This window comes from Petaurus breviceps, unplaced genomic scaffold (assembly GCF_028583685.1).
Source record: "Petaurus breviceps papuanus isolate PSGF00001 unplaced genomic scaffold, PetGlider_PUasm1.0 90594, whole genome shotgun sequence".
In the NCBI taxonomy this organism is placed as follows: domain Eukaryota; kingdom Metazoa; phylum Chordata; class Mammalia; order Diprotodontia; family Petauridae; genus Petaurus; species Petaurus breviceps.
This window is the reverse complement of record NW_027187281.1, coordinates 662,325-687,316: the sequence shown is the minus strand read 5'-3', so window position 1 is coordinate 687,316 and position 24,992 is coordinate 662,325. Positions and strand designations below refer to the sequence as shown.

The following is a 24,992-nucleotide window of genomic DNA, read 5'->3' as shown; positions in this document are numbered from 1 at the left end:
TCTCTCTCTCTCTCTCTGTCTCTCTCTCTCTCTCTCTCTCTCTCTCTCTCTCTCTCTCTCTCTCTCTCTCTCTCTCTCTCTCTCTCTCTCTCTCTCTCTCTCTCTCTCTCTCTGTCTCTCTCTCTTTCGCTCTCTCTCTCGACTTTTCACTTGCTGGTCCAGACCTGCATTATCTCTCATATGAATTTCAACTCTAAATCCAGTCTCTCTGACTCCAGTATTTCCTGCTGCAAATAATACATTTTTACTTTTCAACTAATCTTACTTCAACATTACTTTCACTAAGACATTTCTTTGCTTCACTCAAAGCAGAAATTCTTATCACCATCCTCTACCATGTTAGATGAGCTAATTTTTTTCCTCCAACTGTTCTTGAATCTTTATTGACTCGGGATTAAAGCTAAAGTTGTTCATGTGGCTTCTTGTTCACCTAAATACAAAAAACCATGAGGAACTCCAGCAGCAACCTGAGGGTTGACCAGCAGGCCACTATGGGAAACAAAACACAGGGAATTGTGTTTGACTGAATCAGCATTATATCCTCAGTTAAATACCCCTTTCCTGTTCTGAATGTCTTCCTAAATGATAAGTAAATCTACTTTTGTTGATTATTAGATGGACTATGAACATTTCACTTCATCCTTGTCTCCAGTTACCCACTTGACCTGATCAACCCAATCAGTCAGTCAATAAGTACCTACTAAAAAGCCCTTGTAGCTTAGCACTAGACTAAATGCTAGAGACACAAAAAGATGCAAAATAGTTTACAATCTAATTAGGAGCCAACTATTGTCTGTCTTATTAAGTCTAAAATTCCTTTTCCTGATTTTCAAGGATCTCTATAATTTACTTTCACTCACACTGCCTTTCCCATCTTATTCCCACTATTCCCCTAGTCAATGCTCCACCACATTATAAAAATGTCATGATTGTTCTTATCTGTAACAAAGAGGCAATACAATGAGGAAACAGCACTAAATTTGGCATCAGAAGATTTGTGTTCGAATCTTGGTTTTACTTTCTATTTGCCAATTCTTGGGTAAGTCACTTTCCCTCTCTGATCCTTAGTTTTGTTGTCTATAAAATGAAGGGGTTGGACTAAATGATCTCCAAGGAGTCTTTTAACTTTCCTGTGACTCTATTTATGCTATTTCCTCTATCTGACACACTGGACACCATGTACTGAAATTCTTTAAGACTACAGTTACAGACCTCCTGAAAAATCTCCAGAAAATAAAGAGCTTGATAACTCATTCACTGGAATCCTCATGGAAGATTATTTGGAAGCCATGAGGCTACCCCAGCTCTTCACCCATGTTATGGATTCCAATCCTTTTATCCTCTACTCCTAATTTCTTTTCCAGATTATCACTGCTGTGTGGGCTATACTCTCTTCTCTTTCCTACATTGGGGAATTCACCTCGAAGGGGGTGAATCAGGTCAATTCTACACTACTCTCTAAACTCAATTCCCTTGCTCTCTTGCTAATTGTACCTTGGACTACCCCTGCCATCTGCCTCCTTTGCTGCATGTGCTACCCTTTGTATCTGAAGCATTTAGCATGATGCATAGCATATATATAATAAAGACTAATCGACTGACTGGTTGACTGGCTGGTGGTACTAGAAGGGATGTCCTAGGATTCAGTGTCATCGCTAAGGAGCCAGGTCTTATTGAGAGCCAGAAGATATGGGGAGCATGTGAGAAATAGGTCCCAAATCAAAGGATGTTGATTAATAAAATATGAGTTCCAGAGGACACAGTAGAAGAAGTAGGCAGATATTGAGTGGGACATTGTGGGGGTAGGTTTGAAGCAGATGAGGATGAGAGAGAAAGTACCCAATAATGAGTTATAATAATAGTTTATGCTTGTGCAGTATTTTCCAAAGTGCCAAATACATTCATCGCAACAACCTTGAGTGGTTGACAAGTATAAGTATTATTATCCCCATTTTATAGGTGTGGAAACTAAATCACAGAAAGGCGATTTAAATGACTTCATCATGGTCACATAGCTAGAAGAAACAAGTTTTCTATCTCAAAACTGTGTGCTGCTTTTGAATTCTTCCTATGTAATAATAACTGTGGATCGATAGACTTAGGTTTATTCATTTGCCATATTTCACCTCATCTCACCTGTGACCAATGGTCTGCATTTGCAGTACATTTGACCACGAGCAGGTCAGTCTGTGGCCAGGGAATAAAGTGAAAGTAGTCGATCTACCCCTGCTCCACAGTTGTAGACTAAACCTTTAATTCAACATTCATCAGTATGTACCACTGATCACAGGGGAAAACAGAAAAGATAGTGTGGCTGAAGCAGTCCAAAGCTCTACCACCATTAGAAAAACAAACTCAGAGTTCATAACCTACGAATTGTACAATAATAGAAGCACCAGATTTATACCACTTGTGGAGTGTTCATTCTGAAGACTAGTAATCAAAATAATAATCTTTGTGTAGATCTACGAGAGTGCATAATCTTAGAATCTATTTACTTTACACACAGAATAGGAATGGTCTAAGTAAGGAGAGAAGTTAGAGTTTAATAGGTAGGTTCAATTGGGTGATCATGAGAAAACCACTTTCAGTGTGAGTCCATACTGAACTTTTATCCAACATATCATTAGAAAATTCTATCACTTCCTCTCTGATCAATCCTTTTACTCCTCAGACAGACATACAGAAAGGAATAGTAGTAACTCAATACCTCTGAGTTTGAGTGCAGGCTTATTTTTCCATACTTCAGGCATCATTTCTCTTCGAGTTTTCAAGACAAACTGACTATTTATAAACTTGCAGATGCCAAGAATGTTGAAGGCGACTTGGGGATGGATGATAGTGAAATAGTCATCAACCTGAATATCCTGGGTTTGGAGTCCTGGGACATACTTTTGAATGTTTACTCCAGCTTGCTTGACCCTTAGCTACTCACAAACGACAAATGGAAAGGCTAATGAGTCAGAAAGTTAATTTGCAGTAGGAGCTCTTTTTTAGAAATAACATTTTAATTAGGCTTTATAACTCACTTTCCTAAGGATAAAAAGCAACAAATTTTTAGAAAGATCCTTTGTGAAAGCAACAGTTTTTTTTAAATCTGTAAACAATAAAAACTTTGAAAGAAACAGCAAGGGGAAGAAAGATCAGTAAAGCATAGTTGGGGCAAAAATAATTATTTAGCCCAATTCTCCCCATCCAGCTATGCTGGGCACACATAGCATCCCCTCCAGAGGGTCAAATAAGATTGTAGATAAAAAGCAGAAAGGGACCTTGAAGGTCATCTATTCTAGCCCCCCCCCCCCACCCTCAGCTAAGGAAACTGAGTCCTAGGAAGATTAAATACATTGCCCAAGGACACAGAGAGAATAAAGGATCTGAACACAGCCACTCAGTCAAAAGTGGGTGTTCTTTCTCTTGTACTACACTCGCCTCTCTGGTCTTTCAGGCAGAGATGTTCTGTTACTTCTGCAAGAATTCCAGAGTTCACTCACCTGGTTTACAACAGAGCAAGACTGGACAACAATTTCTCCATGGGAAGTTGAAAGGCCAAATGAGAATCCATCAAGGACAATGACACGTAGGGTGCTTGCATGTTTCCCTCGTTAGAATGGAAGTTCCTTGAGGGCTAGGACTGTCTTTGCTTTTGTATTTGTACTTTTTGTATTTTATCTTGTATACATAATCTTGTATTTTGTATTTTCAGAATAGTCCAGTTCTTGCCACATAGTAAGTGCTGAATGAAAGTGTTTTGATTTGTTTTTTTTCCTTTCACTAATTTTACTGAGGGGATATCACATGCCCAGGCACACAAGATTATTTATAGAGGGATGGAACTGTAGCGACTTGGTGGAAAACTTTATGGAGGAGATAGAGTTGAGCTCTGAAGGAAAATGATGACTCTGGCAGGTAGAGATGAGGAAGGAGAACTTTCCAGTCATGGAGTGATGGCTTATGAAAATACTCAGAGGCAGTAGATGGAATGTCAGGTATAGGAAATAGCTAGAAATCACCTGGCCAGCAGAACACATGATGGGCAGAAGGGTGAAATAAGAGTGCAACAGTATGTAAAAGTCAGATTGCTGGGGGCTTTTAATTTCCAGAGTGAGGAGCTTACGTTTTATCCTAGGGCAATAGTGAGCCACTGAAGATTTTTGAATGGGGTAGGGCCTTAGATAGAAGCTTTAGTAGGAATGAAGTGGATATATGTGACTTTGTAACTGATCTATGATGTATTTAATAATAGCTAGCATTTATACAGCACTTGAAGGTTGCAAAGCACTTTACAGATATTATCTCATTTTGTCCTTATACAACCCTGAGAGGTGGGTGAATGATTCTCTTCATAAGTGAATGTCATTCCATGTTCGTGTATTTCATTCAAAGAATCTGATGAAATGAACCTTCAGGATCCTCACAAAATTCTAGTGCTTCAGCACAGTTGTGGGAGATTGGCATTTGGCTTTTTTCACTTAAAAAGAAATTTTGTAATTTTTAATGGGGATGACTAGAAGCCTCCCCAGAAAGATCAGGTGTGAAACAAGGATGCCCACTGTCACCAATATTATTTAATATTGTATTGGAAATTCTAGCAATAGCAATAAGAGAAGAAAAAGAAATAGAAGGAATCAGAATAGGGAATGAGGAAATAAAATGATCTCTACAGATGATATGATGATATACTTGGAAAATCCCAAAGACTCAATAATTTTACATATATGTGTGCATATATTTTACATGTGTGTATGTATATATACACAAGTGTGTATATACAACTCTTTGTGTCTAATAGTAGCCATCTCTAGGGTGGGAGGTAGGGGAGAAAAAAAGGAAAAAAAATTACATGATAATTTTGTTGTATATTTGAAAGGAATAGCAAGTTGGACATGATAGATTTGCAGTTTCATGTGCAATCATTTTTTTTTATTATACTATGTTATGGAAATGCTTATTTTATTCCATAAATTAAAAATTAAGTAAAATTTTAAAAAAGATTCAGTTAGCACAAAGGAGAATTGCTCCATATTACCTGAGGATGTAAAGACCCTAGCAGGCTGCGAATGTGGAAGTTATTTCTTTCACTGGAATTCACAGATGTCTGTCATATAAATCCGCCTGTACTCAAAGGGGACATACAGCATTTGACAATGCCATAGACATTTCTTATCTGCAGTCTCCCAAAGATTTTCAAGGACCTCTTAGTCTTTGCTTCTCCCCTTGCCTTTCCAGTGGAGGAAGTACTCCTGGATCTCTCATGCTCTGGTCCAGGAGTGACCAGTAGGTGACTGCCAAATAATCTTAATGACTACGATACACTTCCCATGTCAAGCAACTCAAAACATCCCCTGGTAAACATTTCTACTCATTACCACCCATGTCAGTATGGTCAATAAAGTGATGAATGATTATTTAAAAAAAATAAACAGTACTCCCCATGAATTACTTAAATTGCTACTTGCTTATGTGTATTTGTTGCAATAACTCAAGGGAAAGAGCTAATATTATCTATCCTGAGAGGAATATCAGAGAAGGAGGGAATGAAAGCTTCATTCTACTTGGAATTTGGGGGCCAGCCAACTCTGACCTGAAGGGTTGAGGGGTGAACACCAGTGTGAATTGTAGCCCATTCCTATGCAAAAAGAGAATAGAAAGACTGTCCAAGCCCAGGAGTCTTCACCATTTGTGGGTGGAGTAAAGGGAGGGACTAGCCAAAGGAAGACATATAAGAAGACCCCAGAAACTCTGTCCTAATATCTTTTTCTGCCAGAGCTCTATGGAAAGGGTCAGCGTTATCTTTCCTGAGAGGAGTATCTGAGAAGGAAGAGATCAAAAGCCTAGTGAAATTGATGCCAAAGATTTAACTGAAAAACTCAAGGCAGATGTCACTTGCTCCATCTGCCTGGGGTATTTCACTGACCCAGTGACTATCAATCGTGGCCATAGGTTTGTTTTGTTTTTTTTTTTACTGGGTGTCTCCTCCAGTTCAGGGAGCCCATGAAACATTAACCTCCCCAAAGTGCAAAGGAGTCATCAAATAAAGCAGTGTTCTGGTGACCACCAGGAACCTGCAGAATCCATCCATCACTGCCAAAATGTTCAGACCTCATTTACTGCAGACCGTCGTGGGTCTGACCATCTGAACTCGGCAGGGGGAAAACAAGAAGCTCTTCTGTGAGGAAGACCACAGAGCCCTCTGTGATTTCTGTTCATTAGCTCCAGAGCACAAGGATCACCAAGTCCTACCCTTGGAAGAGACTGCTGCTGAATTCAAGGAGAAGCTCCATCAGACAGAAGAGGAATTCCAAATTGCATTGGACAAAAAATGAAGAGAAAGTTTGTCTTGAATGAGACCTCTAATTTTGTGGGTACTGGGAATTCTTGGTGAAGAAACTTCTATCTATCAAGGCAGACCCACACCCATGCTATAATTTATCTCAGGCAATGGTGTCAAACTCAAATAGAAACAAATCTTGACTTAGAAAACCACAAATTAACATTATCTATGTTGTGTTGTGTTTTTATTTGTTAAACATTTCCCAATTACATTTTAATCTGGTTCCTGGCTGCACTTGAGAGTTTTGTAGACCCTGCTGGCCCTCTGGAGCATTGCCTGTGTTATTGAAAGATTAAATAATTTTCCCAAGACCACATAAGCCAGGTTGTCTCAGAGATTTGAATCTATATCTTTTTGACTCGTAAGGCTAGCTCTCAAGTGACTCCCCCTGCCCTTCTCTCTGTCTCTCTGTCTCTCTCTCTCTCTCTGTCTCTCTCTGTCTCCCTGTATCTCTGTCTCTCTGTCTCTGTCTATCTCTCTTTTTTTCCCTCTCTCCCTCTTTCTCCTTCTCCTTCTTTCCCTCTCTCTCCTTTCTAAATATGGAAAAATGACGCACTGCAGTATTACCTAATTTAGTTAAGACTGAACATACAAGTCATACATGTTTTAGCTAAGCTAAAACCTCTCACTAAGAGTTAGTGCTATGTGATTTTGCTTTATGAAAAGTGTCACTTTATTATTAAATTATTTAATTTCTCATAGTTATTATTAATAATTATTAAATTATTAAAAGTGCCATTTTTCATAAAGTGAGTCTTTTTGCTGTCACATCACCAGTTACAACACAGAGGAAAGTTTTTTTTAAAAAAAGGTGATTCTCTTACTGTAGCATCAAAGACAATGTGGAAAGGAAAAGCATTACAGAAGGTTTTCTCTTCAATCCAAAGCCTTTCTGGATACACTGGCTCAAAAAGATTCTGTAGGTTCCCTGTAGGAAAAAGAAAACAAGTCCCAGGCTTTCCTGTTAAATCTCTGCCATCTCTTTTTTGTTTTTGCGTTTTCTTTTTTTTTTTTTTTTAACAAATTAAAGATTGAAATGTTATTGGGGGGGGGTGTGGTTTCAGGAGCACTATAGAATCTCCTTTTGGAGGGGACCTTGGAGGTCACCTAGTCCAATACCTAGCCAAATATCCTAACTGCCTTATGTAGCATCTGTAATAAGTAGTCATTCAACCTCTGAAAATTTCCTGTGGTGGAGAACTCATGACCTTCCAAGGGAGCCCAGTCCACTTTTGGACAGTCTTTAATCGTTTAACTGACATCTGTCTCTCAACACAGGCAGCTGGGTGGTGCTCTGTCTGGAAGATCTGAGTTAACATCTGACCTCAGACCATGACCAGCTGTGTGACCCTGGGCAAGTCACTTGACCTCTGTCTGCCTCAGTTACACATCTGCAAAATGAGGGTAATAACAGCACATGCTTCCTGGGCTGTTGTGAGGATCAATTGAGGTAATAATTATAAGATGTTAGCCCAGGGCCTCGTATAATAAATAATCAATAATATAATAACTAGCAGTTATATACTGCTTATTATATGCCAGACACTGCACTAAGTGCTTTACAAAATATTATCTCATTTAATCCCCATAACATCCCTAAGATTTAGGTTCTGTTATTATCCTCATTTGTAACACCAATGCGATATTCACAATGCCCACAGTGGCTATGAATATGCTGGTGTAGTTGTGAATCACCAAATGTAACAGGCTCTCCACGTGGAGGACAGAACCAAAGCATTTATTCAAATACTAGAAAACTGAGTCCCAGAACCAGAAAGTCAAAGTCATTACAGTAACTACGAAGTTGGTACACATAGTTAATTCAGGGAACACCCACATTCCCAAGCCTTCACAACAAATCAGGTTCACTTCTCTCCTCGCTTACTCCGTCAAACAAGGATCCTCTTCTCTTCACTCATGGGGCTGGCTCTTGGAAGTTCTCAGCAAAACTTCTGGCTGGCTCTCAGAAGAAGTTCTGCCACCACAAGTTCTCTTCTCAAAATCCCTCTCCTTTCCAGCCTGGGCCTCTCCTTATATATGGAATTAGCTCCTCCCTGCCCCACCCCTTCCTGTCATGTCAGCAAGTTCATCCCACTGTGGGATTCACAAGTTCTGGGTCTTAATAACTGACACAATTATGAACTTGAAACTAAGTGCTAAGTACCTATTTGCTTGCCAATACAAGGGGAAAGATCTTCAAATCCCATTACCATTACACCATTTTACAGTTGAAGAAACTGAGGCAGACAAAGGTTGACTTGCCCAGGGTCATACAGCTAATAAGTGCCTGAGGCTGGATTTGAACACGTCTCCCTCACTCCGAGCCCAGTGCTCTATCCACTGTATCCCCTAATTGCCCCTAATAAATGCTCATTGTTGTTGTTGTTCTTCTTCCTTCCTCCTCCTCCTCCTTTTCCTCTTCCTCCTCCTTCCACCCTTTGTTTCCATTTTTGCCTCCCTCCCCCATGGCAAAACAAGTCAATTATTCTTCCATATAGCAGCCTTTCTGCTATTTGGGGACACTGATCATGTCCATCCTCCCTAGTAAATCTCTTCTACAGGCTAAACACATGCTCCATGTAGGACATGGCTTCCAGTTGCCTCCTTGTCCTCCCAACCTGATGTATGTGAGCATACAGTCCCTTAAATGGGAGGCACATAATGTGATACAAAATTCTGCTTTTATATCTATGCTTAAGTTCTCTTATATTCCCTCCTTAACTTGAGCTCTTTCAGAGTGTCCAGATGGCCAGGGCAAATCTTTTCTCAAATTAAAACAAACAAACAAACAAACAAAAACCTTGCTGCAGAATTGAGAAACTCTCCTGCCCCATTCCAAGTTTCTGCCCAGAGAAGTGGTTTGGGGATTTTTTTTTTGGCTAATTGAATATCTCAATGAAAACAGAGTTAGCATTGAAAATGCTGACAGAATAGATAATGATCACACACAAGCCCACTCCTGTATTCAAAGCTGTCTCTGTGGTGCCTAGTCCAACTTTGGCGACATTTGCCATGGGTTTTCTTTCTTTCTTTCTTTCTTTTTCTAGACTGACAGCATTGGGTAGCACATGAAATTTTAACCAACAGCCTACTTTGGCAGGAGGTAGCACTCCAAAATGGAGGCTTTTTGATATGAAAATCTTCTAGACAAAGGATTGTCAATGGTACACTTGAATAGCCTGCCATGGATTGAAAGCCTCAAAGTACAGCCATTTGGACTGTACAGACCTGCTCTCAAATGTATGTAATCATGGCCCATCAGTGTGCCCCATGGAGTGGTATCAAATGCTCTCCCTTCTTAAGGAAGTCAAGCTTGCACGTTTTATTCTTGTCTTCCTATGCCCACCTCATACACGGCACATAGTAGGAACTTTAAAAAAATGCTTGTTGATCAATTCCTACTGCCTCACCAGTAGGATCAGAGGGTCATAGACTCGAGGAGCTGGCCTCGAGTTAATCTAGAAATGACTGACTATATGACAGAGAGGGAAAAGGAGGTCCAGGCAGGTTGGATGAATTGTTCAAGGTCACACAGCTAGTTAGCTCATAGATTCAGAACTAGAAGGGATTGTAAAGGTCATCTGGTTTAATCCCTTTACTTTATAGATGAGGAAAATGAGGCCCTGAGAGGTTAATTGACCAAGGTCACATCCAGTAATGATCTGAGGCAAGATTTGAACTCAGGTCTTCCTGACTCCAAGTTCATCTCTCTATCTACTATACTCAGTGCCCCCACTGGGCAGAGATAGGACTAAAACCCAGGTTTCCTTAATACTGTTTCTGTCTCCTTTTCTCCACACCACTCTGTCTTACTATGATGAGACTTTATTTTCACACATTTCACAATTTTCCTTCTAGATCTGCTTCCCAGAAATCAGTCAGTGGTGAAGAGGACCCTGGGGATACAAAACTAAGGGATGTAGTGCTGGACAAGGCATTTAAAAAAGAACATTTTGCTAGAGAGATGTAAGGCCCGTGGGGACTCAGTGTTTATTTTTTTTCCTCAGAACCCTGAAAAACCACAACTTTGCACTAAGTATGATTTTCCAAAGCCTCATCAGAAATATAGATTGATCTTACAAACATGCACACACACGCACAGGTATGTGTCTATATGTGTGTATAGAGGTATATATTATAAATGCATATGTATTTCATACATATGTGTATTATATATGTATGTATTTCATACATATGTATATAGTATCTCCATATATATTACATATACTCTAGGCCCAACACTCTATCCACTGTGATATGTATGTATGTGCATATATTATATATAAAATTATATGATATACAATATAATATGGTATAATCATTATAATGAAATATATAACAATATGATATGATATAATTAATATACACATACACACAAATATATGTACATACATGCATACATAATATCTGAGGCCAGGTTTAAACTCCAGAGAGATGAGTCAAACGTCTTCCTGAGCTCAAATCCATCCTCAGACACTTATTAGCTGTGTGACCCTAGGCAAGTCACTGAACCCTGTTTGTCTCAATTTCTTCATCTGTAAAATGATCTGGAGAAGGAAATGGCAAACCACTCCAGTATCTCTGCCAAACCCCCAATGGGGTCATGATTATCTATCTATCAATCTACCAATCTATCTATCTATCTATCTATCTAGATAAAAAAGTTATATGTTATATGTGCATATATATATATATAAGAAAAGGAAAAAAATACTTATTGCATACATATAAACATACATATATATGTATATATCTTACTGAGACAATCATTGATATCATAATCAGGGGAGCTTTGTAACCTAATTCCCTGTCCTGGGCTGTCACCCCTGGGATAAGAGTCATTTCAATGTCTAGCTGAGTTCTAGCTCTTGCTCAGATACATGTGTCTGGGGTGAGTACATAGACTACTCACCTTTTCCAAATATGACAATACTTCTCACAATATCCCAATGGGATTTTTTCACTGGGCAGACAGAAAGAGTCAAACATTTCTCCTTCATTCTCTGAAAAGCCTGTTCAACCTCCTGCAGGCGGGAAAGAGAGAAGAAGCACCTGAATTTGAGCTGGTAATTTCAGATGCGGTGATACCTCATGTTCCCACGGCTCCTTTGTTGGGTAAGTTTAGAGGACTTCAGAGGTAGAATCTCATTCGAATTCAAGCTATCTGATTATAGAGGGAACATGGGATATTGGTCCTATTTAGAGATAATGCAAGGAAACCGTAAAGGAGGGGCGCCAGAATCCTTACATGGAGCCTCTGATAATGAGGCAAAAGCAGTCGAGTCTAAGCCCACCTGCATCTCTAATGCGATGCCCTTGGTTGAGCAGCCATCATAATTCATGGAATTTAAATCTGCAAGAGATTTAGAGTTCATCTGGGGCAACCACTTGATTTTTTTTAAGTGAGAAGCCTGAGAGAGAAAGTAGGAGCCAGAGAAAGACAGAGAGAAACAGGGATAGAGACAGAGAGACATTTATAAAACACTGTGTGCCAGTGACCTTGCTAAGCACTGGAGATATAATATAAGAAATCAAAATGGCCCCTACTTTTGAGATGGTCACATTTTAATATGGGGGAGGAGAGTGGCAGGTACAAGACTGCACAGGTCGTGAGTGGTAGAGTGGAAAAGTGAACCTACATCTTCTGATTCCCCCTCTAGCAGATTTTTTAAAACTACATCACTCATGAAAAAGTGAAATTCAAAGGGAGGTTTTCGTGTAAAGACTTTGACCAGAAGCATGCTTAGGTTGGGATGGTGTTCCAATTATCCTTTCAGCCAACATTAATTAAGGGCTGTTAGGGAGCACTGTTGTGATAGATAAGAACGGTTTGGGTAAACTATGATCTCTCATCTATTTCCTAGTCTACTAGGGGAATAACCCTCAAATATACACCGTTGTAATAGATAGCCTTCCATGAGATTTAACGGGTTGCAGAAATCTATAAAGCACTTTATACACATGACCAAAGTTGTGCCTTACAACACTGCTGGGTGGAAAGCATTGCACATGTTATCCCCACTTCGCAGATGAAGAAACTAAGGGTCAAGAAACTAAGCAATGTGCCCATCATCACACAACTAATGAAAATGAAGAGGCAGGATCGGAAACTAGGTCTTCTTTACTCTAGGCCAAGGATAGAGAACTTGAAACCTCCCCCACACCTGTTCTAGGCTAACATGTAATCCATTATGGCTGCTACTTATATGTTTACATGTCATCTCCCTCCATAGACTGTAAACTGCTTGAGAGCTTGGGCTGTTTCACTATTGTGTTTTGAAACCCAACCCATAATATCATGCCTGGTTCATTAATTAACAAATGATTACCGAATGCCTGACTAATTCTCAAAGTACTATCTAAGGTTCAAAGGGGAAGAGCATCACTGATGGGGTGAAAAGCACATGTGGCCAGCCACAATGTTAGTGTTTGAAAATCCTCCATACAGACTAACTGACATGGGATTTATATTCCTCAAGATGGAAATCCTTTGTAGACAAAATTATATTTATCATGGAGCTCATACAACAGAGATGCCCATAGACAGATGTCAACCTCATAGATAATGGCTTCCAAATGGATAATGTCTTACATCATGTAGCGCAAGAGGTAATATGATATGGGGGAGATGTGTCACTTTGAAACTTCTCCAGATTATCATCGATCATCATCATCATCATCATCGATATTTTGGAAAGGAAAGAATTGGGTTCAAATCCTGACTCTGACACTAGCTCTAAAACAATAGATAAATCCTACCACCACTAGAAGATTATTTCCTTTTCTGTAAAATGGAGATAATAAGACTTACTGGGAACAGTGTGTTATACATGAAAGATGACTATATATGGAGATACAAGATTAGGGTTTCAATCTGACTCCGTCATTCATTACTAAGATGATGATGATGATGATGATGATGATGATGATGATGATTGTATATTATTTTATTGATACTAACATTTTTTATTGTATTATTAATACTATGATTTTACCATTACTTTGTAACCTAGAGCAAGACACGACGTCTTCTGGGCCTCATTTTCCTGGTTTGCAAAATCAAGGAGTTGGATTGGATGATCATTAAGGTCTCTTCTAAATCTAGACTCCTGAGAGCTTATTTGCACTACCTACATCACAGAAGTGGTGTTGGGAAAGTGTTTGGTAAACTTTAAAGCTCTACATAAATAGGGTTGAGAAATGTGATTCCCATGTGAGGAAACTCCCACTATCAAGGCAGGTCAGAACCAGTTTTGTAACTTATAGTCTTCCCTGGGGCACTGAGGAATTAAATGACTTTTCCAGGATCATACAACCATTATCTTTCAGGGGAAAGAGTGTAACTTGGGCCGTCCTGACTGTTCATAAAATTTTGTAATATTTGTAAAAATGCTTAGTACAGTACCTGGCATACAGAAGGTATCTAATAAATGCTTACTTCCTTCCTCTCCTGCCCCCCCTCCCCACTATTATTTGTATTGCTTCTCACTATATAAATATGGAATGCTATTATGACCAAAATTTGATTTGTGCCCAGGAAGTGCAAAGTTCAAGTGGTCAGTCATTGTTTTGGAAATGTTCTAGACTTCTGGTTTGACTCTGAAATCTCTTAAACTGACAGGAAGAGTAGAGACTAGAGACCTGAGAGACAGGCTTATGCCAGAGTGGCATGCACAGACTTGTGTGTGGCAAGTCACCGGGCATAAACTTCAGGTCCAGAGTAGGTTACCATGTCATTCACTGGACCTAGAAGTTAATAGATCAAAAGTCATTCCAGTCAGCCAAAGGAATGTATCCTGTTCTTAACCAAGACTATCTGATACCATACTGAATCCATTCATTCTGTTACAGGGAGACTCAATTAGACGCTTGGTTCTGAGGAGACTTCATGGATGAGAAGGTGCTATTGCCCAAAGAACCCATTAAATACCTGTTTTTCTTGCTGGGAGTTCATGCCTCGTTGGGATAACTTTGACCTTGTATTTTTCTTCTGCCCACAATGTTTCTGCACAATGAGAAATATGACATGCTCTTTCTTTCCAGTCCTCTCTTCTTCCTCACTCTTATTGAGAATCTCCATTGTCATATCCATGTTGAAGAAGTCTTTAGCAACTGCTTCCATGATGCCTGGGCCAAGAGAAAATACAACCACGAGTGACTGCTGATGGCAATGCAATTCAACATTTATTAAGTGCCTGCTATATACAGGGTACTGTATGAAGTATTGGGATACAGAGACAAGAAGAAAGCAGTCCTTCTCTTACATGGAACTTACTACAAGGGGATTATATGTGCACACATGTAAATGAAAGAGACAGGCACAGCAATTGGAGTTATGGTTTCATTAAAGTAGAGAAATCCCAGATGTGCAAATTCCCGCTACCAACATAGGCTTGCATCTACTCTGCAACTTAGTCTTAGGCAGTTGCCTAGAATCCTGAGAGGTCAAGGACGCTCAGGGTCGCGTGTCCAGCAAAGGTCAGAGACAACACTGGAACACAGGTCTTCCTAGCTCTAAGGATGACTCTCTATCCACTATGTCAGACAGCAAAAAATATGCAAAGTAATTTCAAGAGGAACAGGTGCTAACAGCTAGGGGAGAGGGGAATCCATTAACATTGCTTATAGGAGGTAGTGCCTAAGCTGTACTTCCTGAGATTACAAAAATCAAAATAATAATAATACAGAATTTATATAGTACTTTAAGGTTTTTAAAGAGCTTTATAAATATTATCTCTTTTGATTCTTACAACAATCCTGGGAAGTAAGTGCTATTATTTTTCTCATTTTACATTTGAGAAAACTGAAGCAGATAGAGGTTAAGTGACTTGCCCAAGGTCACACAGCTACTAAGTATCTAAGGCTGGATTTGAACTTGTCTTTCTAACTCTAGGCCCAGTACTCTCTCCACCTTGTGACTTCAGTGCCTAAAGGAAATTGTATCAAATAACACTGGAAAGAAAGGAGGGAATCAGATTGGGGAGGTCTTCAAATGCCAGGACGATGATTTTTGTATTTTTTTCTCCTAGAGGCAATTTCAGAACCACTGACGATTTTGGAAGGGGAGAGAGAAAAAGGTATAACATGGTCAGATATACATTTTAGGAATATGAATTTTTTTTTTTTGCTTTTTTGGAGGGGGGAAGGCAGGGCAAGTGGGGTTAAGTGACTTGCCCAAGGTCACACGACCAGTAAGTATTAAGTCTCTGAATCCAGATTTGAACTTAGATCCCCCTGACTCCAGGGCTGGTACTCTATTCACTGTGCCACCTAGCTGCCCCTAGGAATGTAAATTTCACAACTGTGTGGAGGCTGGATTTGAGATGAAATAACATTTTGGGCAGAGAGACTTATTAAGAGGCCACTGCAACAGTCTAAGTTAGAGATGATAAAGGTCCAACCCCCAGATAAATCATGAAATAATAAAGTCACAGTTCTCCAGAGGGTCTCCAGAATTCATAATACAGACCCAGAATTCAGACAAGTCTCACCAATCAGAGGGAGTAACTGGTCAATTGACAGTCATGTACTGACTTCACGCTATATTCAGAGCACTGTGATGGGACAGATACAAACAGGCATAGACTATGTGCCCTGTTCCCACTCATCAGAGTAAGAAGACAAATCCACAAGACTGATGAATCCTCATACTCAAGGGATTGCCAGGAAAACAAGAACAAAACCAGAAACAAACCCTCTCCAAGCTGCTTTGCCATTAGTTTAACTGACACCATGTTTCCAAAGGTTTATTGAATAATGTGGTTTTTGTCTTAGATTCTGTGGTTCTCCATTACTGGGTAATTCTTTGTTAATGCTTTGAATTTAAATCAATCTTACAAAGAGGCTCCAAAAATTCATATAACTATATTTTTTACCAGCCCTTAGAATTTTTTTCAGTAAAATAATGATGATGCTCTGGCCTAAGCCATATTTTTATCAAAATTCTTATTCGCCTATAGACTTAGGTCTTTCAAACTTAAAGTTGTGAATCAGGCCTAATATTCATATCTGGGCGGAATCCTGCACTTGAAATAATGTGCTCCAAAGTTGACTCTGATGCAGAAAGAACCCTTAATCATATGGTTTTGTCAGTTGCCATCCTATTTCAGAATTTCTTAAGATTTTAAGACAAGGTATTTATCCTATCAAAACAAGAACCAAAGGCACAAAATTCAAGGATAAAATGATAAAAACATCTGTTTTAAAAGTTATCACACCAGGGGCGGCTAGGTGGCTCAGTGAGTAATAGCGCCGGCCCTGGAGTCGGGAGGACCCAGGATCGGTCCCAGCCTCAGATACTTAACACCCACACAAAAAAACTGGCCGTGTTACCTTGGGCAAGTTACTTAACCCCAATTGCTTAAGAAAAAGTTATTTCACCTTTTGACACTAGGGAAACTTTAATTAAAGGCACATTTATTTATGGAAGAGATGAGGGCAGGTAAGAGGTGGCACCTGAGTGGTACTTTATAAAAATCTGAGGATACCACCAAATACAGGCAGGAGGAAGAATTTCAGATATGAGCACCATCTGAGTAGAGGCAGAAAAATTTAAGGATGAAGACAGATGGCAATTTCCCAAGGAATATGGTTTAACAAGGCTTTGGGAGATAATGGTTAGATTACCAAGAGATTATGGTGAGGGGCAGTTCCTAGTTTTAGAGGCACTCATAGATTTTTAAATTTTTTTATTTACTTAATTTCTAATTTATGGAATAAAACAAGCATTTCCATAACATAGTATAATAAAAAGATGATTGCATATGAAACTTCAAATCTATTATGGACACCTTGCTATTACTTTTAAATATATAATAAAGTTACCTAAATTTCCTCCCTCCCTTCCCCCCAAAGGATTCAGTCCTCTAGGAATGGTCAACTTGATCCCCTACCTGGGACAATGTGGCACAGACCTCTTCTGTCAGAGTAGTAGTGAAGAAGCATTGTCCCGTCTGTCCTTTTCTCCACTCGAAATGATGGCGCATTCATTGCCTAAGTAAAAAAAACAAAATAATGTATTTTCCCCCATCAGCCTAATTTGTCCAGATCACCCTTTTGAGAACCTTGTGAATCATTTAGACTTCCTGATTATATCACATAGCAGAATAATCCTAAAAGCTGTACTACATTGGAGCATTATCATCTCTGAGAACACTCCTGTGCCTGGATGATTTCAGGTCAGTGAGGCATCAGGAATGCCTAAGTTAGTGTCTCAGTGTTCTTGGGTACAATAAGCTGTAACAGTCTCTAAATTTAAAATACAGTCTTGTTTTGGGTTCTGAGAATGAGAAAGTTCTGGAAGAAGAAGCATCCCTAAGGAGAACTTATTCTGTGGCAGTCCCCTTTTCACATGGAAAATCAGGGCTATGACAATGTTGGCAAGCAAGAATAATGAGAAAAAGTTGAGCATGTTGGAAAGAGGACAATTTGGATAAATTAACACTTAAATATGGTTTAAAGAATTCTGTCTTCTTCCTGGAGAAAGCTTAAGGACTTGGGTTATTAAAAATGTCTAACAATAGGACAAATTGTTATTAGACCAAAGGAAAAATACATACATATACACATACACATATACATATACATACACACATAGATAGATAGATGATAGATAGATAGAAGATAGATAGATAGATAGATAGATAGATAGATAGATAGATAGATAGATAGATGGATGGATATATAGAAAGATAGATGAGTTTCTAAGGGAAGCTGTTGAATCTTTGTTGAAAATCACAGAATTGAAAAAGACCTTTAAACACATCTAGCCTACAAAATATCCCTATCCACTGATCCAGAGATCCCACCACTAGGTATATGTAGTAAGGAGGACAAGGGTAGCAAGAAAGGTCCAACCTCTGTGAAGATAATTGCCAGATTTATATGCCCATCCCTAGTATTTTTGCTGAGCTATACTCAAACATTTCCAAGTGCCTCTTGGACACCCTAAAATGGATGTCCTATAGGTATCTCAAACTTAATATGTTCGAAATAGACATGTCAATAGAACAATTAGGGAGAACTCATTTTCTGTCCCACCCTAACCAATACCTCCTCCCTTCTGAGCCTCCTTATTACTGCAGAGGAAACCATGATCCTCCCAGGCACCCAGGCTTATAATCTCACTGCCGTCCTTGACTCTTTACTTACACTCAGATTAAGTCAACAAACATTTATTAAGCACCTACTATGTGCCAGGCACTATGCTAAGTGTTAGGGATACAGAGTAAGATAAAGACAGTTCCTCCCTTCATGGAGCTCACAATCGAGTGGGGAAAACAACAGGCAAACAGCCGGGTACAGACAAGATGTAGGCAGGATAAGTGTGAGATAATCTCAGAGGGAATACGCTAGCATGAAGGTTGATAGGGAAAATTATTTTTGCACAAGGTAGGATTTTATTCAGGAGCTGAAAGAAATCAAAGAAACCAGGGGATGGAGATGAGGAAGGAAAGAATTCCAGGCACATTGTTTGGAGGACAGGTATCAGGAAATGGAGTGTGTTGTATGGAGAATAGCAAGGAAGCCAGTGTCACTGGATTGTAGAGTGTGTGGAGAGGAATAAAGATATAGGAAGACTAGGAAGGTAGGAAGGGCTAGGTTATCACAGGCTTTAAAAACCAAACACAGGATTCGAGATTTGATTCTGGAGGCAATATGGAACCACTGGAATTTATTAATTTTGTTGTTCAATCACTTCTGACTTTGACCGCATTTGGGGTTTTCTTGGCAAAGATACTGTAAAGGTTTGCCATTTCCTTTTCATTTTACAGATAAGGAAGCTGAAGCAAACAGGGTTAAGTGACTTGTTCAGGGTCACACAACTAGTTTAGTGTCACAGGTGAGATTTGAACTCAGGAAAAGAAATCTTCCTGACTTCAGGCCCAGTGCTCTGTCTTAACTACACCTAATTTATTAATTGGGATGGTGGTGATATGGCTAGAATTGAACTTCAAGAACATCAATTTAATAGCTTATCTCTCATGTGTTATCTGTTCCCAAACTTTGACATTTCTACCTTCATAATATTTCTCATATCCTTTATTCCATTCACTTAATGACCACCATTTTGGAGACTCTTAATCACTTCTCACCCAGATTAGTGCAATAGACTTCTGGTTGGTTCTACAGAAGTAGAAGAGATTAAAAAGAGGTGGTAAGAGTATACAAAAGAACTATAGAAGAAGGATCTTAACATCACCATTAATCATGATGGTATGGTTACTGATCTAGAACCACAGATCCTAGACAATGAAGTCAAGTGAGCTTTAGGAAGCATTGCTAATAATAAGGCTAGTTGAGGTGGCAGAATTCCATCTAAGCTATTTACAATACTAAAAGATGAGGCTGTCAAAGTGCTACATTCAATATACTAGCAAATTTGGAAAACTCAAGAGTGGTCACTGGATTGGAAAAGTTCAGTTTATGCCCTAATCCTAAAGAAGGGCAATGTCAAAGATGTTCAAATTACCAAACAATTGCACTCATTTCACATAGCAGCAAAGTTATGCTTAAGAATTGTACAAGTTAGGTTTCCCCAATATGTGAACCTAGAATTACCAGAAGAGCAGGCTGGTTTTCAAAGAGGCAGAGGAACTAGAGACCAAATTGCCAATATTCACAGAATATGGAGAAAGCAAAGGAATTCCAAAAAAACCCATATACTTCTGCTTCATTGTCTGCACTAAAGCCTTTGACAGTGTGGATCAGTACAAAATATAGCAACTCCTCAAAGAGACAGGAGTGCCAGATGATTATCTTATTTGTCTCCTGAGGAACCTGTATGAGGGTCAAGAAACAACAGTTAGAACCAAAGATGGAACAAAGATGTTTGGTTTAAGATTGGGAAAGGAATATGATAAAGCTGTCTATTGTCACCTTATTTATTTAAGTTTTATGCAGAGTACATGACAGGAAATGCAAGGCTGGATGAATCAAAAGCTGGAACTAAAGTTACCAGGAGAAATATCAACAATCTCAGATATGCAGATTATACCCACTCTGATAGCAGAAAGTGAAGAATTAAGATGCTTTTTGGAAAATGTGAAAGAGGAGAGTGTAAAAGCTGGTTTGAAGCTTAACATTAAACCCAAAACAAAACTAAGATCATGGCAACTAGTCCCACCAATAGAGGGAGAAGAAATGGAAGCAGTATCAGATTTTATATTCTTGGGCTCAAAGATGACTGCAGATGGCAACTACAGCCATGAATTTAAGAAAATACTTGCTCCTTGGAAGGAAAGCTATGGTAAATCTGGACAGTGTACTAAAAAGCAAAGGCATTACCTTGCCAACTAAGTTGTGTATAATCAAAGCTATGGTTTTTCCAGGAGTAATGTATTACTGTAACAATTGTTCTACAAGGAAGGCTGCGTGCCACAGAATCAATGCTTTCAAATTGTTGTGCCGTAGAAGACTTTTGAGAGTCCCTTGGACAATAAGGAGATCAAATCAGTCAATACTTAAATTAATTCAGACTATTCATTGGAAGGACAAATACTATAGCTGAAGCTTATGTGCTTTGGCTACATGATGAGAAAACAGGACCATTGGAGAAGTCCCTGATTACGGGAAGGATAAAAGGCAAAAGGGGAAGGGAAGGAAAAAAGAGCAGAGGATAAGTCAGAAAAGTAGTGTCATGGAAGCAATAAACATAAGCTTGGACCAACTTTGGGAGATACTGGAGGACAGAGGAGTCTGGTGTGGTATGGTCCATGGTGTCACAAAGAGACAAGACTTAATGACTTTGCAATAACAACAAAAAACATGCCAGACACTGTTCTAAGCGCTTCGCAAATAATTTCTTATTCGAGACTTACAACAACCCTGTGAGGTAAGTGCTATTATCATCCCCACTTAAAGTTGAGGAAATTGAGACAAAGACAGAGGTTAAGTGACTTGCCCAGGGTCGTGACATTAGTGACTGACTGAGGATGATTTGATCTTAGTTATTTATCATTCAGGTCCAGTGCCCTTTAGCTGACTCTGAGAGCTTGCTTTCCATAGAGTGCCTATGATATGGACAACAGTGGGTGTGAACACCAACGTACCCCCATTCTCTCAGGAAATGAAGAAAACAATACTCTTTCCTGACTTCATTCATGTTAGCCACTTAGCTGTGTGTATTCTCTGTTTGGGGACTGACAAAATGGACAGGCTCACTATGAGAAAAACAAACTGAAATGAAGCTTCATCTGAAGGAAAGTTTTGATTTCATAGTCCCCTCCATTTTGCCTTTTGAAATACAGTTCTTTCTTCTTCAAAAAATGAGGATACTAGGCAATTGCAGACCCAGTGATCTTTAAAAATATAAATGAACTCCAAAAGGAAAGGTCCCAATAGGGAAATTAGTTTCTTAACAGCTCAGTCAGTAAACCTGTTAGTTAATCAGAGTTGGATGACTTCCTACACTGGCTAATGGTCCTGTTAGTTAGCCTTTTTTCTGGCTGCTCAACCCACCTGTCATCCACTTCCAGGTCAGCATCCCTAAAGAGAGGATCCAAAGTCCCTCTCAAACATGACTACACTCTTGACTTTGTTCCCTTGGTAAGTTTAATTGCAAATCCAAACCAGTTCTAGGGGAAGAGATTTTTATTTTGCCAGAAATTCACCTTCCTCAGTTTTCCCTTTTGAATTTTTGATATCCAGCTATAAAAAGACCTTAATTATTTTCTATTCTTTACCAACCTAATAAAGACCAATAAATAATTGATGTGATTTATTGACAAGGTGACAGCAGGAGGAGGGCAGGGAGCTTACCCTCTGCAGATGTGTTCTGGCCAGTCATCAAGGAGATGGTAGTCAAGACACACAAACCCAAAACTATACCTGATAAGAGAGAGCAAGGTAACTGTGGAGGGCATCTAAGTTTTCGATAAATTCCATCAAATTTCCTCCCAGGGTGCGTAACATCCTATCATAACCAGACATCTTGCAGAACTTAAAAAAGTATTCTCCAAACATCTTCAGAATAGCTTCCATGGAGACACCTGAGTGGGAAAAGTACAAACCAAGTTATCACTGAGTACTGTGGACATTATTGGGATAGTCCATTTTCAGTGAGGGCCTGATGCACTACTTGAAACCTATATTTTGACTTTCCTGGGAGGAATGTTTGTGTCCTCGGGGAAGGGAGATATTTTTATGGGTTCTATTTTGTAATTCACTATTCTAGGAGAGTGGTCATGATTATAGAAGAAATGTTGCCAGCATAATCCTATTTTTCCAAAAACATTTAATTTTTTATCATTCTGAACTTGATAAACACCAACCAACACAAACATTTCCATATGCAAAGAACAGAAAAAGGGTATTGTTTATGAAATCATTACATCTTCACTACACACAGATTGGTTTTTTTTTTAAGTATGTGCTAAATTCAGCACATTAGTTCCTAAACTGCCTTTGTCTCAACTTTCCACTAAATTTCCTATTTTCTTCTGTACATTTAAAAATGTTCCCTTCTTCTCTTTCCTTTTTTTTGCTCTGCATCACTACCACTATAGTCCTTCTTCCCCTAAAATCCCCTCCCTTCTAACAACAATTCTAGATATTGAGCATGTTCAAAAATATCTGTCTCATTTTTCACCTCCTCTCCATCATCCATCTCTTTGTCAATTTCTGGGAAACATGTTTCCTCAGTGGTCCTCTGGGGTCAGTGTTAGTCATTGCATTGACCTAGCCATATAATTATTAGGCATATCCTTAGAGATGAAACAGAGTGGAATATATATATATATATACAAATATATATATATATATATGTATATATATACAAATAAAAATACAAAATATATACAAAAATATGTATAGCAACACTTTTCATTATAAGGAAGAATTAGTAACTAAAGAGGTGTCCCAAATTTGGGAATGGTTGAATAAGTTATCTTGAATGAACGGAGTGAAATGCTATTATATTATAAGAAATTCCAAAAGGGTTGGATTCCAGGAAACCTAGAAAGATTTGTATGAATTGATTTCAAACTTAAATGAACAGAACTAGAAAATGATATTTTACAATGACTACAACAATGTAAAGAAAAGCAATTTTAAAAGACTTACATATATTCCATGAAATAACCGATCATGACTCCAGAAGATTGATGCTAAAGAATGCTTCACACAAAGAGATTATGGACTCAAGATGCAGAATGAGATGTATTTTTCAAGATGGACAATGCAAGAATTTCTTTACTTGACTGTATACATTTATTACAAAGGTTTTCTATTTTCTTTTGTTGTTTGTTGGTGGGTAAAGTGGAAGGGAGAGAAAATAAATGCTTGTCAATTTTTAAAATTATAATTAAAAAATATATCAGTTTAGTGAGGTTTTTAGGCATAGTTCCAAATTGCTTCCCAGAATGACTGGAAATAAATATATTCTCAGAACCTTAATATCTCTGAGAGTCAGAAAAAAATGATAGAAGGTCTATAGGTAGTTTTATTCTATTTTATTTGTGGGAAAAACCAAAAGGGTGAAGGAAAGGGGAATATGCTGGGGAAGAAAGGAAGAAGAAGAGGGAAATCAATATTACATAAATAAGATGATGTGATTATAGTCCCAAGGGGTAGGAGGAACAGGCATATCATGAAGCTCACTTTCATCTGATAAAGGAAGGATAAAGGATAAAGGAAAATTGAATACAATTATGTCTCTCTTCACACACACACAAGATTGTGATTTCAGATAAGGCTATGATAAATACAAACAAAATAAGATGACATAAGCAGAGAAATTGTATCATGTTTAAAGGTTATAGATAACAAATCAATATAATTATTTTCTATGTGTGAATACCTAATAATATTAGATGCATAGCATCTAAGTATTTAAAGAAAACGTTAATCATTGGAGGGAGAAATATATAACTACAATAATGGAAGACTTTAATGTAATATCTTTCAGACCTAGACAAATCTAACCAAAATATCAACAAGAAAGACATTAGGGACCTTTATAGAACTATAGAAAAATAAGAGATGATAGATCTCTGGCAATCATTGAATGGGCAAAGAAATAAATTTATGTACTCTTAACTATGTATCGTACCCTTCCTTACAAAAACTTACCATGTATTGAGGCACAAAGACCTTGCCAAAAATGCAAAAAACAGAAATACTGAACATATCAATTGCAAGGCAATGAAAAATTGTATTCTATAAAGGGTACTTAAAGAATTTTAATAAAATTGAAAGCAAAAGAGACCATTGATTTGATAAATGAAGCTAGGAACTGCTTCTAAAAAACTAATAAAGTAGATAAACACCTAATCTGATTTTTAGAAAAGAGAGAAAAGCCAAGTTGTCTATATTAAAAATTAAAAGGAAAACTTCCATCAATTCAAGATGAAATAAAGGAAATTATCAGAAACTAATTTACCCAATTGCCAAGTTAATTAGCTGAACAGATAAAGTGCATAACATATAGAAGCAGACACAGTAGTATAAGATTTATAAACCCCAAGACCCTAAATATTGGAGGAAAGATTCACTATTTGACAAAAAATTTGCTGGGAAAACTGGACACTCTAGTATGTCTAGTACAGTCACCAAAATGATTTTCCTAAATTGCAGGTTTCACCTCATATAGAGAGAAAGGGGGTGGGGCTGGGGGGCTAAAATTCAACGGCTCCTTATCACCTCCAGAATTAAATATAAAATT

The 24,992-nt window shown here is 38.4% G+C and overlaps 1 protein-coding gene across 1 annotated transcript in view; it reads right to left on the bottom strand.

Annotated features, from left to right (window-relative positions):
- Positions 1 to 22,312, bottom strand: part of LOC138142536 (guanylate cyclase soluble subunit beta-2-like) — a 53,030-nt gene extending 30,718 nt beyond the window's left edge. Inside the window, exons 1-6 of the mRNA XM_069063596.1 lie at positions 22,160 to 22,312; positions 17,224 to 17,323; positions 14,262 to 14,458; positions 11,244 to 11,355; positions 7,156 to 7,259; positions 2,711 to 2,927 (exon numbers count right to left, since the gene is read on the bottom strand). Of these exons, the coding sequence (XP_068919697.1) occupies positions 2,711 to 2,927; positions 7,156 to 7,259; positions 11,244 to 11,355; positions 14,262 to 14,458; positions 17,224 to 17,323; positions 22,160 to 22,312 (883 nt within the window). The remainder of the gene's footprint in view (positions 1 to 2,710; positions 2,928 to 7,155; positions 7,260 to 11,243; positions 11,356 to 14,261; positions 14,459 to 17,223; positions 17,324 to 22,159) is intronic.
- Positions 22,313 to 24,992: the final 2,680 nt, after the last annotated feature.